The sequence below is a fragment of the Nicotiana sylvestris genome, chromosome 4, assembly GCF_000393655.2.
Source record: "Nicotiana sylvestris chromosome 4, ASM39365v2, whole genome shotgun sequence".
Lineage (NCBI taxonomy): Eukaryota > Viridiplantae > Streptophyta > Magnoliopsida > Solanales > Solanaceae > Nicotiana > Nicotiana sylvestris.
In genome coordinates, this window is record NC_091060.1 from 119,384,642 (window position 1) to 119,402,523 (window position 17,882).

General features: G+C 41.2%; 1 protein-coding gene across 1 annotated transcript; it reads left to right on the forward strand.

The window, feature by feature from the left end:
- The first annotated feature begins 5,884 nt into the window (after window positions 1-5,884).
- LOC138890075 (uncharacterized) lies at window positions 5,885-6,488 on the forward strand. Its single transcript, XM_070173426.1, has 2 exons — window positions 5,885-5,991; window positions 6,041-6,488. The coding sequence occupies exons 1-2, from the start codon at window positions 5,885-5,887 to the stop codon at window positions 6,486-6,488; spliced, it is 555 nt and encodes a 184-aa protein (XP_070029527.1).
- Window positions 6,489-17,882: the final 11,394 nt, after the last annotated feature.

Consider the following 17,882-nt stretch of genomic DNA (forward strand, 5'->3'; position numbering starts at 1 on the left):
ATTGTCATTTTTCTTCAACCCTATCATCTTCAGAAATCCCTAGCAGTGCGATTTTCAGGCACCAATAGATTAGGACTATCCCAAGGTAACCCAGCAAATCCTCCTATCTCTTCTAGAAGGGGTGTCATTTCTATGTTCCCAAAATGGAACACAGCCCTTTCCTTGTCCTAGCACATAGTTGCAGCCTCAATCAACATTTTGTTGAGCTGAAGGTCCATCAAAGAAGGCAAGTTTCCTAAGACTCGTTTCACATGGTTTTGGTCACATGAAGGAAGATCCCTCTACCAGTCTAGCAATAGTGAGGGTGTGCTAACCATACTTAATCTAGGGACCTCGTGCCTCATTTTCTACAAAACAAAGAGTGTTAGGCCCTTTCCCCCTCCAAGTTCATCTATTTATACACTAATGATTAGCATATTGGAACTTATTTCTCCAAATTAATGCACATAATCGTGGTTACGTCCGTTGGGATAATGAAAAACCTGATGGACTTTTAGATAAGGCTTGTCTTAAAGGGTTATTATGTAGACAACAGATTAACCCAGCTAGGTTGGACTATGATGCATGTACAATTTAATCAAAGTAAGGTTTCTATAGAGGTCTAGACTAGGACCCTCAAGTGGATAACTTGAGGGGGAAAGGCATGGAACCGTCGAATGCACCGCTGATCAACTAGTTTTACCTCAAATACGCCTTTCCGAATTTAAAGGGTGATATATTGGAAGAGCGCAAACACTCATCAAGCTTTGCTATAGGATTAATTACGCACGAGTGGAATATGATGTTGAGCATGATTTATGCATCAATAAATAACATGTTGTCAAGTATTTGAACGTAAGAAAAATAATAAACATAGTATTTTGAATAATTTAAAGACAGTTACGGAAAAAGAAAACAAGGAGACAAGTTAGTTTTAGGAATAAAAGAATCATAAATGCTTGAAAATAAACAACTAAATTCAAATAAGGGGAAAGGGTACGTGGGATAGAACATGCTTGTACTAATTCACAAAAGATAAGTTCGTTATGGTACGAGCCTAAAAATATCCCCAGCAGAGTCGCCATGCTGTCGAGCCCCCTTTTTTCCTTTTTTGACAGGGAAGTCCGAGTTTCGACATTCATAGGGGGAATAACTCGTTTCCTTTTGGGAATTGGGTGTTTGAAGAGCCGCCACCTAATAGATTATGGTGCGTTAGGGAACCTTGAGCAATTAACTCATAGACTAGTTTGCATTACAAGAGATTAGGGTAAGGGATCGAAATGACCTTGAGGAGAAGGTGTTAGGCACCCCTCGCGGTCCATAATGGTGGGTCCTGGCCGAACATAAAATATGTGAATTAGTCCTTTTACAAATAAACAATTTCGACACATATTCTCAAATAAGGGCACATTTCATATTCTAAATACATGTATGATTCAAGTAATGAAACAAGGCAAAAGGCTTGAATAAGTTGCACATATATAACGAAAAGTAAATTTATTTAAACAACGGGAGTTGGGAAAGAGGGGTCCTAGGTTGGTTAGCCTACAGGATCATACCTACACAATGTCCGGTAAGCACTCCTCAATGAGGGGCTACATGTGACATTAGCGCGTAGTCATCATATCCTTACTACCCAATTCCCTCCCCTTGGTCATAGCCTAAAGCGTTATATCAACCTTGAAAATATCCTATGCGTGTGCTACCCGTCCCTTCCTTGTGGCCCTGGAGGTATTTAGGACCTCTAATTTAGGTAGTTCTAAACCATCCTAAAATACTTAAAGGAGAAAAATCTAGGTGTCAATCAAAACTGTTAGGACTCCATTAAAGAGAACAATTAAAGGCTCATATTTACCTCTACAAACATAACAAGTAAGTGCATGTCTCAAACAACAGTTTCAAGTATTTAAGAGAAAACCTTAGAACATGATATCTAGGTGAGCAGAGATTATACAGTATTGAATGAGGAACAAAGTGTCGAAGAACTGAATCCTACTTGCCTACTGATTCTTTCAAACTTGTTGAATTCGAGCAGTGTCAAATAACAAGGCGCAATTTTATAGTCTATAGGGTTTTAGTCGCCCTACGGGCTTGCCTAGACGCGTAATAATGATATCCTAGGAGCATGATATCTATTATTTACTAAGAATGCAATGAAATAGCAAACAACTTTTTTACGTCAGTTTAGATCGTATAGGCATGTTCTCTAGTAATATTAATTAAGGCGGCGTTGAAAACTTATTAAAGGATCGGACAGATTAATTAACTAAACCAATTCAAAATGAACATGAATTAAATTGATTTTTCTAACCAAACTGGTTTTATGTCCTATAGGCATGATTTCTAATCAAACATAATGTGAAGCAAACAGAATTCATTTGACCCAAGTGAAACCCCTGTAGGCATGATTTCTATTAAAGATGATTTTAACTCGTATAGGCATGGTGCCTAATTATTAAAAGCTGATTTAGATCCTATAGGCATGACTTCTAATTGTGTGGAAGTAAATCAAACAGAACTTATTTAAACCAAACCAGATCTTATTGGCATGTTATCTAACAAACACATTTGAATCAACATGGACCCTATAGGCATGGTATCTACCCAACTTTATCCACAGTATATAACTACCCTCCCTTTTTCACGAATCACCCCAATGTTTGTTTATAATAATTATTACAGACCAATGAATTGAATAAAAATACATATATAGAACATAAATTAATCTATAGGGAGCCTGAGGTACGCCCGAATGATTTATAAGCCTCTAGTAGTCTCAAATGCCAAAGTTCCATAGCCAATTTCATGTCTAGATGTGTCAGAGTTCCCTAAGGACCTCAAGGATCCCGGACAGTGCTCACACCTAGATTTTTCTCAAATAATAACTGATTTATGTGCAGTGTGGAAGTGCCATCCCTGATATGCCATAGTTCAAAGAGATCTCAAGGGTCTCTAAGTAGTACACATACTAGAGGGGTAGGACCTAGTATTCTAGAAGTAGGTGAAAGTGCATAATGGTTTGAAAAAGTTTAATGAAAGGTCTTCGGACTGAAAAGAATTTCTGAAAACCATTAGTGATAAAATAGTTTGAGGAAAGTGTAAAGAAATAATTTTGCAATCAGAACACAAGTCATAGAACAAACAGTTTTAGGGAGTACTTTGGCAAGCAACCTTCACACAAGGGAAGAGGGATTGGGAACATAGAGAGTACACCTCAATGGATCACACAAACAAAAGAATACATAGAGTTTTTGAGAAGTTATATAGAGCTAGTAGGTTAGGATGCAGGTCATGCCGCAAAGATCACAACAGAAACATGTTGAAGCCATTCTAGGGAGAATAATTAACATAGCAAGAGTGAGGTAGAGCAAGCAAAGACTTAGATGGGCATGCTAGGCAAGTATTAACAGGTGAGGCATGCTAATTACACAAAGGCGGAGTCTAGGCATGCTAGATAAACAGTAGTCAGTCAAATAGGCTTAGTTTCATATGCAAACATGTTAAACAAGATATAAAACAAGCAAGTAAAGTGGAAACATGCTAATTACAAATTCGAATAGGCAGTATAAGACATGCTTGGTAAGCAGTAAACAGGGGCAAGAATGGACTCAGGCCATGTGGACTAAAGTAGTAAGTAAACACATAGGTTTTGATTCTTAAAATTAATCAGAAGCATACCAAGTTAAAGAATGAAAAACACAAGATGTGAGAAAGGTATTGTGCAATTTCCAGCCTTGGCTTGCCATCGGCTAGAACAACAGAGATCACAAGTAGCAAGGAGAGCAGAGAGAGCCTTTTTAGAGTGTAAAAGTGGTAACGTTTGAACTATTGTTCGTGTCCAGAAGTTAAAATAAGAGGGAGTTTATATAGTGATCAAGATTTAAACAAAATAAGGTAAGGGATCTATTATGTAGCAATTAGGGAAATTCACAAAATCAGTCACACACGTAAAATCAGTAAGTCTTCCCCTTAATCAAGGGATAATCAAGCAACGATAAAAGCATGACAGATATTTAAGGAAGGGAATCAAGTAAGGCTTGGGTATAGAGTAGGTAATTAAGGGTTAATGAACATGAGTTCAATTAAAGAAATAATTGGCAAGAATCAGTAAATAACAAATAAGGCAAGAGAAAACTAATTAAAGCAGGAAGTTCATTCAAACCAAGTAGAGCAGTAAAAATCAAAGGTTTTGTAAGGAAAGAGTTTCAATCAAACCAAAATAAGAACTTCAGAATAGTCCAGTGTTTAATTAAAAGAGAAAATCACGTAAAGAGTCAGCAAATATCGCAGACAATCCAAACAGGCAAGTAAGGAATAGTCAGGGCTCAACACATAATTTTTAACGAAGCAGATTGGTAAATCAAATATTCAAAACAATCCTGCTTTAAGGAGAAAAATATTGGTTTACCATGAATAGTCGGAATGAACATAGACATATATAGTCAGTAGACAAGTTGAACCAAGAAACTCAGTAGCGACATATTAGGATAAGAAATCACAAGACATCTAATTGGCTAAAGAAAAATCACAGAAGCAAAGCAAGGACAAAGTCAGTACACAAGTAGCTCAAAAACCAAACAAATAAATGCCAAAAAATTAGGGCTTTTAGTATAACGAGTTAAGGTTAGAGAAAACCTAACAAAATCAGTTAAAACATATAGGAGACAGAAAATTAAACACTAAAAATTATCAAATGTTTTGGAAAAAGAAATTTCCGAAAACCCTAGTTTAGAGAAAAATGAGAAATCATTCGAAAATCAGGCCATTCTTGTAAAAAATCAAAAGGTTCTTGTAAAACTCATCTGAAATAGGTCCAAAACATCTCAGATCTGTACAGATCTAAGAAGTTCAGAAGGAAGAAATTAGAGTTTCAAGAAGAACAACACAGAGGTGAAAAAGCAAGCTTAGAAACCCATAGATATAGGAAGATCTTACTCTGAATCAAATCGGAACAACCTGAAACAGGTGAGAAAGGGCTATAGATGCAAGCGGACTGACTTTGGTCCCTCGAGGACCTTAGATATGGCAATACCAATGTAAGAGAGGCCATTAGAGGCCTGATGGTGGTGGGGAAGCACCATAAAAGACAGCAGATGATTGGCGATGTGGGTAAATTAGGGTTAGGGGTTGAGAGCTTTTGGAGAAGAAAGGGATTTCAGGGCAGCGGTTGGTGAGAAATGAGAGGGTTTGGTGGGGTCGTTTGGAACTAAAAAAGGAAGGGGTTAATTGTGGCCGTTGATCTCTATGATCAATGGCCGAGATTGAATGAGACTGGGGCCGGTTCGGGCATTAAGGTTTGGACTGGGTAGGTTTAGGTTAAAAATTGGGCTGGGTATTGCGTCAAATTTGAATAAAAATAGTGTCATATTTTAAATAGCTAATTTTAATAACTAATAATTCATAAAAATAATAAATGAATACCAAAATATATTTTTGTGTACTAAAATAATTTAAAATAGTTATTTAACATCTTAAAAAATATAAAATACCATTTTATGCATAAATAATGTAATTATACATTCGTATGGGCTATTATTACAAAGATGTGCAATTTAGCCCAAAATGTAAATGTAATTACAAAAAATGCACTAAAAATATTTAGACACTATGTTGGCATAAATAATGAATTTAGATGGCTAAATCATCACAAAAGTAATTTGAAGGATAATTATTTGATATTTATATAATAAAAGAGAAGAAATAAATTAATTTGGAGCTTTTAAAATTATGGGAAAAATTATAAAAAAAAATTATGCATTCTTATGACTGCATATGTACTATTTTGAAAGTATATACACGTGTTTAAAATATGTGAGGAAAAATTGGGTAGCAACAGCAGCTACAGTTTTAATGTTAGAACATCCGAGTTGGTGGCTGTTTTGAAAAGCATGAGAGACAAGGTACGATGGCCAAAGGAAATGAGATCAAACCCAAGCAGGCAGAATCCCGATTTTTGGTGCGAGTTTTAAAACGATCACGGTCACAAAACGGCGGATTGCAGATTGTTACAAGGTAAAGTAGAACATTTATTAAAACAAGAGTATTTAACTGAATTGTTTAGTGAAAAGGAAAAGCAAGCATATATGAAGAATAGACAGGAACCGCCAAAACCTCCTTCACAAAAATGGACGGTTAATGTCATAAGTGGAGGGGAAGAGATCAATGGCGTGACATACACGGCAACAAAGAAAGTGGCAAAAATTACAGTTTCTCGCAGGAAGCGAGTTCGACAGGTTTTGGAAGAAGATAGTATTACATTTTATGATCTAGATGCAGATAGCGTGCTAACCCCGCATAATGATGCACTAGTAATATCTTTACTTGTACATGACACTAATGTAAAACGAGTTTTGATTGACCCGGGTAGTTTCATGAATATCATTCTGTTAAGAGTGGTAATCGAGATGCAAGCCGATGATAAGCTGATACCCAAGGCACACACCTTGTCTGGTTTTGACAACTCAAGCATCGTAGAAAAAGGGGAGATAATACTCACCACATTCACATAAGGAGTAGTCAAAGACACCAAATTTCAAGTAGTAGAAATGGATATGGCTTATAATATGATTCTTGGCAGACCATGGATTCACGAAATAGATGTTGTTCCATCTGCTTTACATCAAGTTATCAAGTTTCCATCATAATGGGGAATACAACAAATCCGTGGTGACCAACAAGCTTCTCGAAGCATAAACTCTGTGGCAGATTCAAGCGCAAAAAGTGACGAAAAATAGAAATCACAAAATTCAGTTGAGGATGCAACAACACGAGCCTCAACAGAAGACGGGAAACAAATTTAGATTCGAGGCCCAATACTATTCAAGAACCAGAAGAAAATAAAAACATCAAAACAACAATCGAGGATTTAGAAACTGTGGTACTATTTGTACATTGGCCAGACAGAAAACTCTACATTGGACCCTGTCACGACCCCAAATACCGATCGTGATGGTGCCTATCACATTACTAGGTAAGCCAACCAATCAACTAACCACAACCCATTTTCCTTTAATATTAAGCCATTTTCTAACACAAGATTTAAATACTAATTTCATTATAAGCGTTAAAACAACAGAAATATGCAGAAGGTCAAAATAACCATAACTACATAGCCCAAAATGATCCGGTGTCACGAGTCTAGAGCCTCTAATACAAGTCTAAAAAACCCACTACATAAATAGTCTAGAAAAATGTGGAAAGGTAACAAGATAGAGGGGAGAAATCAGGGTTGCGGATGCCATGCGGCCACCTCGAAATCCCCGGCAAATGCTGAACAACTGAAAACTCTTACTCGGCAGCTCGACCACCTCGATCTACACACAAGGTGCAGGGAGTAATGTGAGTACGCCAACTCAGTAAGTAACTAAAGTAAATGAGTACTGAAAGCAGTGACGAGCAGTTCAAAAGCATATAACTGAATAATCAACAAAATAACGGTTCAGTTTCACAGTTTAAAATCAGTTCCGTCGTAAAATCAATATTTCCAGTTTAAAACATTTGAGACCAGATACTTGGCAATATATCCGACATAGGCTTATTTAAAAGAAGAGTGAAATCAGTGAAAACATCATAACAGGGCCCCTCGAGCAAGGAATCACTCAAAATATGGCCCCTCAGGCAGCCTCTCAGTCGCTCGTGACTTTACTCTCATCACTCAGTACTCACTCTCAGTACTCTGCTCATTAACATCTCATAATAACATAAATCTTAGTAACCGCTGCGGCATGCAGCCCGATCCATATATAATAGTCGGCTACGCTCACTAGGGGTGTGCAGACTCCGGAGGGGCTCTTACAACCCAAGTATCATATCACTGCAGCGTGCAGCCCGATCCAATATATATATCGCTACAACGTGCAACCCGATCTATATAAGTATCGCTGCGGCGTGTAACCCGATCCATATATATATATATATATATATATATATATATATATATATATCCTCACAACTGGATTCTCAACCTCTCTCAGTCTTTAACCTTACATCCTGTCGGGCACAATAATGGAAATTAGGAAACTCAGCCCAAACAGTCCTCACAATTAGGAGTAGAGTAGTAAAACCAGTCTTAAACATTTAAGCAGGTAAAACATGACTAAGGATATGCATCTAGCAAGTAAAGTGAGGAAAATAGTCAAAATGCCCCTAAGGGTTTCTACAGGTAGGCACAAGTCCCCACACATGGCATACAGCCCATAACACAGTATAAGAGTCCAAAATACAGAATAATATAATATTTCCAATTCAAATATGCGGCTTAATAGTCGCTACGGAACGTACCGAGTCACAATCCCTACCGGTACATGCCCACACACTTGTCACCTAGCATGTGCACCACCGCATTTATTCCAAGGGAGCGAAGCCCAAGCAAAAACAATCAATAAATGGCACAGATCCCGAAATTACCAAAACCCGACCCCCAAGCCCACGTCTCGAAATTCAGAAATTTTTACACTAATAGATTCATCATCTCCCCACGAGTTCATTACATATCAAAAGTTTAGAAATCCGACCCCAAATGGTCCATCAAATCGTCAATCATAAGTCTCCAATTCTAAACCCTAGGTTTCCCAAATTTCACCCTTAATTTCCTTGATTCATAGATCTAATCCATGAAATAATAGCATAGGAATGAGTTTTAAGTTCAAATCCCTTACCTCAATGATGTTCCCCTGAAATTCCTGTTTCAAATCGCCCAAAAAGCTCCAAGCCGAAGTACAAAAATGGTGAAATAACCCAAAATTCGCGAATGACTCTTTTTAATTATTCTGCCTAGTTGTTCCACATCCATGGCCCCATTGCCGCTTCTACGATACCGCATTTGCGGAAAATCCTCTGCCTTTGTGGAATTCACTTAAGAGCCCAAAAGTCGCATCTGCGATACACTTACCACATCTGCGACTTCGCAGATGTGGCCATCCTGACCGCTTCTGCGGTCCCTGACAAAATTCTCCTAGTCCGCTTCTGCGGCCATTCCATCGCATATGCGGTGCTGCACCTGCGGTCCCCAAACCGCAGGTGCGTAAATTCTAGAAGTAGCAGAATTTCAGCAGCTGCAATAACATCTCAACTCCTCTGTCAACCATCCGAAATAACCCGAGGCCCCCGGGACCTCAACCAAAAGTACAAACATAACCCAATACCTTATTCAAACTTGTTCCAATCATCAAAACACTTGAAACAACACCAAATCAACCAAAACACCTCGGATTCAAGCCTAAGTTTCTAAAATCTTCCGAATTCTGCTTTTGATAAAAAACCCAACCAAACCACGTCCGAATAACTTGAAAATTTGTACACACATCCCAAATGACACAACAGAGCTACTGCAACTCTCGGAATTCCACTCCGACCCCTATATCAAAATCTCGTCTACCAATCGGAAATCGCCAAAATATCCACTCCACCAATTCAAACCTAATTCTACTCTGAACTTCCAAAACCCATTCCGATCACACTCCTAAGTCATAAATCACATCCCAAAGCTAACCGAACTATCAGAACTCACATCCGAGCCCTCTAATACATAAGTCAACATCCGGTTGACTTTTCCAACTCAACTTTCCTTAAAAGAGACTAAGTGTCTCAAAATTCACCAAAATCATTCCGGATTCAATTCGACTAACCCGATACCAAAAACAAGGATAACGAAGCATAAAGAAGTAGAAATGGGGAAAACAGAGCGGTAGTTCATGAGATGACTGGCCGGGTCGTCACATCCTCCCTAACTTAAACAAACGTTCGTCCTCGAACGAGTCAAGAAACATACCTGAAGCCTCAAACAGGTAAGGATATCTGCTCCGCATCTCCCGCTCGGTCTCCAAGGTAGTCTCCTCCACGGGCCGGCCTCTCCACTACACTTTCACTGAAGCTATATCCTTTGACCTCAACTTCCGAACCTAATGACCTAAAATAGCTATTGGCTCCACATCATAGGTCAAATCATCATCCAACTGAACCGTGCTAAAATCCAAAACATGAGACGGATCCCCAATATACTGCCGGAGCATAGAAACATGAAATATCGGATGCACACTCTACAAGCTAGGTGGCAAAGCAAGCTCATAAGCCACCTCTCCAATCCTCCAAAGCACCTCAAAAGGCCCAATGAATTGCGGACTCAATTTCCCTTTCTTCCCAAATCTCATAACACCCTTCATGGGCGAAACCTTCAATAAAACCTTCTCACTAACCCTGTGGAACACATCTCGAACCTTCCTATCAGCATAACTCTTTTGCCTTGACTGCGCTGTATGAAGCCTCTCCTGAATCACCTTCACCTTCTCCAAAGCATCATGCACCAAATCAGTCCCCAATATCCTAGCCTTACCGAGCTCGAACCAACCAACTGGAGATCTACACTGCCTTCCATACAAAACCTTATATGGAGCCATCTGAATACTCGACTGGTAGCTGTTGTTATAAGTAAACTCTGCAAGCGGTTGAAACTCATCCCACGATCATCCAAAATCAATGACACAGGCATGTAACATGTCCTCCAATATCTGAATAGTGCGGTCGGACTGCCCGTCCGTCTGAGGATGAAAGGTTGTGCTCAACTCCATCTGAGTACCCAACTCTCTCTGCACGACCCTCCAAAACTGTGAGGTAAACTGAGTACCTCTATCTGAAATAATGGAAACCGGAACACCATGCAAGTGAACAATCTCTCGAATATAGATCCCTACCAACTGCTCTGAAGATAGGTAGTACACACAGGAATGAAGTGCACGGACTTGCTCAGCCGATCCACAATCACCCAAATAGCATCGAACTTCTTCATCCAACTATGAAGTCCATAGTGATCCTCTCCCACTTCCACTATGGAATATCTATCTGCTAAAGCAAACCACCCGGTCTCTGATGCTCATATTTCACTTGCTGACAATTGAGACACCGAGCCACAAATCCCACAATGTCTTTCTTCATTCTCTGCCACCAATAGTGCTGTCTCAAATCCTGATACATCTTTGTGACACCTGGATGAATGGAATAACGCGAGCTATGGGCCTCCTCCAGAATCAACTCCCGAAGCCCATCCGCATTGGGCACACAAATTCGGCCTTGCATTCTCAACACCCCATCATCACCAATGGTCACATCTCTAGCATCATCATACTGAACTCTGTACCTAAGGTAAAGAAAATGTGGATCATCATACTAGCGCTCTCTGATGCGATCATATAAGGAACACCGAGAAACCATACAAGCCAATACCCAACTGGGCTCTGAAACATCTAACCTCACGAACCGATTGGCCAAGTCTTGAACATCAATTGCAAGAGGTCTCTCCCCAGCTAGAATATATGCCAAACTCCCCATACTCACTGCCTTTCAGCTCAAAGCATCGGCCACCACGTTGGCCTTTCCCGAATGGTACAATATAGTGATATCATAATCCTTAAGCAACTCCAACCATCTTTGCTGCCTCAAATTAAGATCCTTTTGCTTGAACAAATGCTGAAGAATGCGATGATCAGTGAACACCTCATAAGATACGCCATACAAGTAATGCCTCCAAATCTTCAATGCGTGAACTATGGTAGCCAACTCCAAATCATGAACGGGGTAGTTCTTCTCATGGGGATTCAACTGACGAGAAGCATAAGCAATAACTCTACCCTCCTACATCAACACACAACCAATCCCAACTCTCGAAGCATCACAATACACGGTATATGAACCTGAAGTTGATGGCAAAACCAATACTGGAGCTATGGTCAAAGCTGTCTTGAGCTTCTGAAAGCTCTCCTCACACTCGTCCGACCATACAAATGAAACACCCTTCTGAGTCAACTTGGTCAAGGGCGATGCGATAGATGAGAATCCCTAAAGAAACCGGCGATAATAGCCTACCAAACAAAGAAATCTGCGAATCTCTGTAGCTGAGGACGATTTGGGCCAACTCTAAACCGCCTTTATCTTCTTCGGATCAACCTGAATACCCTCGCTTGACACCACGTTCCCCAAGAAAGCCACTTAACTGAGCCAAAACTAACACTTGGAGAATTTTGCATAAAGCTTCTCCTCCCTCAATCTTTGCAATACAACTCTCAAATGCTCCGTGTGCTCCTCCTAACGATGCGAATACACCAGAATGTCATCAATGAAGACTATGACAAATGATGAGATAAGGCCGGAACACGTTGTTCATCAAATGCATGAATGCTGCTGGGGCATTGGTCAGCCCAACAGACATCACCAAGAACTTATAATGACCATATCGGGTCCTAAAAGCCATCTTAAGAATATCTGAATCCTTGATCTTCAACTGGTGATAACCCAAACAGAGATCAATCTTGGAGAACACTCTCGCTCCCTGAAGCTGGTCGAATAGATCATCAATGCGAGGCAAAGGGTACTTGTTCTTAATTGTTACCTTAATTGCCTATAATCGATGCACATTCTCATTGTGCCATCCTTCTTCTTCACAAACAGAACCGGCGCACCCCAAGGTGACACACTAGGCCGGATGAACCCCTTATCAAAGAGTTCCTGAAACTGCTCCTTTAACTCCTTCAACTCCGCTGGTGCCATACTATACGACTTAATAGAAATGGGCTGAGTGCCCGACACCAGATCAATACCAAAATCAATATCCCTGTCCGGTGGAATGCCCGGCAGGTCTGCAGGAAACACATCTAGATAGTCCCTCACAATTGGGACATAATCAATACTGGGAGACTCAACTCCAACATCCCTCACGAAGTCTAGATATGAAAGACATCCCTTCCCAACCATACGTTGGGCCTTCAAAAATGAGATCACTCTACTGGGAACATAATCAGTCAAGCCTCGCCACTCTATCCGTAGCATACCCAAAATAGCCAATATGACTGTCTTAGCATAACAGTCCAGAATAGCACGATATGGAGATAGCCAATCCATGCCCAAAATGATATCAAAGTCCACCATACATAATAGTAAAAGATCCATTCGGGTTTCTAGACCCCTAATAGTCACCACACATGACTGATACACACGGTCTACAACAACAGTATCTCCCACTGTAGTAGATACATGAACAGGTAAAACAAGAGACTCACAGGGCGTATCCAGATAACGAGCAAAGTACGATGACACATAAGAAAAGGTGGAACTGTGATCAAATAATACAGAGGCATCTCTGTGGCAGACTGAAACAAAACCTGAAATCATGACATCTAAAGCAGCAGCATTTGGCCTACCTGGTAGGGCATAGAAACGAGCCTGACCACTGCCTGATCGACCTTCCCCTCTAGGGCAACCCCTAGCTACCTGACCTCCACCCTTAGCTGGCTGGGCGGGTGGTGAAGTAATTGGATCAGAAGTCGAGGGTTGGCCCCTCTACTAAGACTAACTATCATGAAGACAAGGACACTGCCTCCTCATATGTCCAAACTCTCCACACTCGTAACTACTCCCCGGTGCTGGAGATGGGGACTAAAAGGAACCCCTAGCACCGGAATGACCAGTAGAAGAACCTGGTATGGAAGAACCCTGTACTGATAGAGCACGAGACAAGCTCTGAGCTAGAAGGGCACTAAGTGACAAGTGGCCCTGATGAGAACTGTGAAAGCCATGACCTGATGATGTTTCACGGTAACCTAGGCGAGCTGAGTGAGCCTGCCTGAAAGAACGACCACTGCCCTGCTGGAACTGACCCTTCGAAGGAGCACTGCTGAAGGTACCAGATCCCCAAGGACTCTTGGCCTCCCTCTCCTCTCGCTCCTGTCGGCGAACCGACTCAATCTTACGGGCAATATCAACAACCTCTTCGAAGGTAGCACCTGTCACCATCTCCCTAGTCATGAGAATCCGAAGCTGGTACGTGAGTCCATCAACAAAACTCCTAATCCTCTCTCGATTTGTGGGAACCAACCAAATTGCATGGCGGGCTAACTTAGAGAACCGCATCTCATACTGCATCATCGTCATCTCCCCCTGACGCAGCTACGCAAACTGCCTGCACAGCTCCTCTCGGCGTGAATGGGGTACATACTTCTCTAGGAAGAGAACAGAGAACTACTGCCAAGTAAGGGGCGCTGCACCAATAGGCCTACGCCTCTCATACACCTCCCACAAAGTAAAGGCAGCCCCGGAAAATTGAAAGGTAGTAAATGACACACCACTAGTCTCAAGAATCCCTGTTGTACGAAGCATCCGCTGGCACTTATCAAAGAAACCCTGGGCATCCTCGCCCTCTGCACCGCTGAATGTTGGAGGCTAGAGTCTACCAAACCTCTCAAGTCGGTGCTGCTCATCATCCGGCATAACTAGTACCATAAATTCCTGAGCTGGTGCAACCGGCTGGGCTAGATGTGCCCCCGGTGTCAGGAGTCCTTGCATAACCCACTCAGGTGTGCAAGCAACGGGAGTCTAGGTGCCTTCCTCAGCTTGAGAAGTAGTTGCGACTGTAGTAGCAAAGACCGCCTGAGCCAAGCCGGTACACACTAATAAGATCTGAGCTAAGGTCTCCTAGAGATCTGAATCATAATAGGCATAGCTGGTGCCTGAGCTGGTGCTGCTGTAGCGTAAACAACTGGGACCTGATCTGGAACTGGGGCAGCTGGTGGATCTGCTAGTGCTGCTCTAGCTGATTTGCCCCTACCACGGCCTCGATCGCGACCTCGGCTTCTGGTGGCCCCAGCTGGTGGTACTGGCGGTCGTTCTCCCTGCTTGGTCACACGTGTCCTCACCATTTGTGAGAGAATGGAATAACAGAAGTTTAGTACTCGGATAAACAGATCCGCACAACAAGAATTTCAAGAATATGAAGTTTTTCCTAAAGGTTCTACAGTCTCTCGAGGATAAATACATACGTCTCCGTACCGATCCGTGAGACTCTATTAAACCGGCTCATGACTCGCGAGGCCTACGTAACCTAGGTTTTGATACCAACTTGTCAAGACCTCAAATACCGGTTGTGATGACGTTTATTACATTACTAGCCAAGCCAACCAATCAAATAACCACAACCCATTTTCCTTTAACATTACGCCATTTTCTAACACAAGTTTTAAATACTAATTTCATTATAAGCGTTAAAACAACAGAAATATGCGGAAGGTCAAAATAACAATAACTACATAGCCCAAAATGACCCGGTGTCACGAGTCTAGAGCCTCTAATGCAAGTCCAAAAAACCCACTACATAAATAGTCTAGAAAAATGCAGAAATATAACAAGATAGAGGGGAGAAATCAGGGCTGCGGACGCCATGCAGCTACCTTGAAATCTCTGGCAAATGCTGAACAGCTGAAAACTCTCACTTGGCCGCTCGGGCACCTGGATCTGCACAAAAGGTGTAGGGAGTAATTTGAGTACGCCAACTCAGTAAGTAACTAAAGTAAATAAGGATTCAAAGTAGTGATGAGTAGTTCAAAATCATATAACTGAATAATTAACAAAAGAATGGTTCAGTTTTACAGTTTAAAATCAGTTCCGTCGTAAAATCAACATTTCTAGTTTAAAACATTTGAGACCAGATGCTTGGCAATATATCCGACAGAGGCTTATTTAAAAGAAGTGAAATTAGTGAAAACGTCATAACAGGGCCCCTCGGGTAAGGAATCACTCAAAATATGGCCACTCGGGCAGCCTCTCAGTCGCTCGTGACTTTACTCTCGTCACTCAGTACTCACTCTCAGCACTCGGCTCATTAACATCTCATAATAACAGAAATCATAGTAACTGCTGCGGCGTGTAGTCCGATCCATATATAATAGTCAACTACGCTCACTAGGGGTGTGCAGACTCCGGAGGGGCTCCTACAGCCCAAGCGTTATATCGCTGCGGCATGCAGCCAGATCTAATATATATATCACTGCGGCGTGCTACTCGATCCATATATACATACATATATATATATATATATATATATATATATATATATATATATCCTCACAACTGGATTCTCATCCTCTCTCAGTCTGTAACCTCACAGTCTCTCGGGCACAATAATGGAAATTAGGGAACTCAGCCCAAACAGTCCTCACAATTAGGAGTAGAGTAGTAAAACTAGTTTTACACATTTAAGCAGGTAAAACATGACTGAGGATATGCTTCTAGCAAGTAAAGTGAGGAAAATAGTCAAAATGCCCCTAAGGGTTTCTACAGGTCGGCACAAGGCCCCAAACATGGCATACAACCCATAACACAGTATAAGAGTCCAAAATACAGAATAATATAATATTTCCAATTCAAATACGCGGCTTAATAGTCGCAACAGGACAGACCAAATCACAATCCCTACTGGTGCACGCCCACACACTCGTCACCTAGCATATGCGCCACCGCATTTATCAAAACAAGTCCAATACCAAGGTTTTGTACCCTCAGTTCCAGATTTACAATGGTTACTTACATCAAACTGATGAAAATACTACTCCGCGATGCCTTTGACCTTCGAATCGGCCTCTAGGCACGTCTAATTTATCTAAAATTAGAACGAGGGCGTCATAATATGCCAAGGGAACGAAGCCCAAGCGAAAACAATCAATAAATCGCACAAATCCCAAAATTACCAAAACCCGACACCCAGACCCACGTCTCGAAATTTAGATTTTTTTACCCCAATAAATTCCTCATCTCCCCATGAGTTCATCTATATAAAAACTTCAGAAATCCGACCACAAATGGTCCATCAAATCCTCAATCATAAGTCTCCAATTCTAAACCCTAGGTTTCCCGAATTTCACCCTTAATTTCCTTGATTCTTAGCTCTAATCCATGAAATAATAGTATAGGAATGAGTTTTAAGTCCAAATCCCTTACCTCAATGATGTTCCCCTGAAATCCCTCTTTCAAATCGCCCAAAAAGCTCCAAGTCGAAGTCCAAAAATGGTGAAATAACCCAAAATTCGCGAAGGACTCTTTTTAATTCTTCTGCCTAGTTGTTCTGCATATGCGGCCCCATTGCAGCTTCTGCGGTACCGCATTTGCGGTAAATCCACCGCTTTTGCGGAATTCACTTAAGAGCCCAAAAGTCACATCTGCGATACACCTACCGCATCTGCGACTTCGCAGATGCGGCCATCCTGACCGCTTATGTGGTCCTTGACAAAATACTCCTAGTCCGCTTTTGTGGCCATTCCATCGCATATGCGGTGCCGCACCTGCGGTCCCCAAACCGCAGGTGCGAAAACACCAGAAGCAACAAAATTTCAGCAGCTGCAATAACATCTCAACTCCTCCGTCAACCATCCGAAGTCACCCCGAGGCCCCCGGGACCTCAACCAAAAGTACAAACATAACTCAATACCTTATTCAAACTTGTTCCAATCATCAAAATACTTGAAACAACACCAAATCAACCAAAACACCTCGGATTCAAGCCTAAGTTTCTAAAATCTTCCGAATTCCTCTTTTGATCAAAACCTAATCAAACCACGTCCGAATGACCTAAGAATTTGTACACATATCCAAAATTACACAACCGAGCTACTGCAACTCGCAGAATTCCATTCTGACCCTTGTATTAAAATTTTGCCTACCAACCGGAAATTGCCAAAATATCAACTCCGCCAATTCAAACCTAGTTCTACTCCGAACTTCCAAAACCCATTCCAATCACACTCCTAAGTCATAAATCGCCTCTCGAAGATAACCACACCATCGGAACTCTCATTCGATCCCTCTAACACATAAGTCAACATCCAGTTGACTTTTCCAACTTAACTTTCCTTAAAAGAGACTAAATGTCTCAAACTTTACCAAAATCGTTCCGAATTCAATTCGACCAACCCGATACCATAAAACACGGATAACAAAGCATAAAGAAGTAGAAATGGGGAAAACGGAGCAGTAGTTCATGAGACGACTGGCCGGGTCGTCACAGAACCAACCTCAGCCAAAAAATGAAATGTAAGTTGATTGAATTTTTATAGGCTAATGCAAATTATTTTGCTTGGTCCCATTCAGAT

What these genes read in the sequence shown, in the direction of transcription:
- LOC138890075 (XM_070173426.1), top strand. Translation starts at nt 5,885, where the DNA reads ATGGCCAAAGGAAATGAGATCAAACCCAAGCAGGCAGAATCCCGATTT. An exon ending in GGATTGCAGATTGTTACAAG is followed by an intron (nt 5,992 to 6,040) that starts GTAAAGTAGAAC and finishes TGAATTGTTTAG; the next exon opens with TGAAAAGGAAAAGCAAGCAT.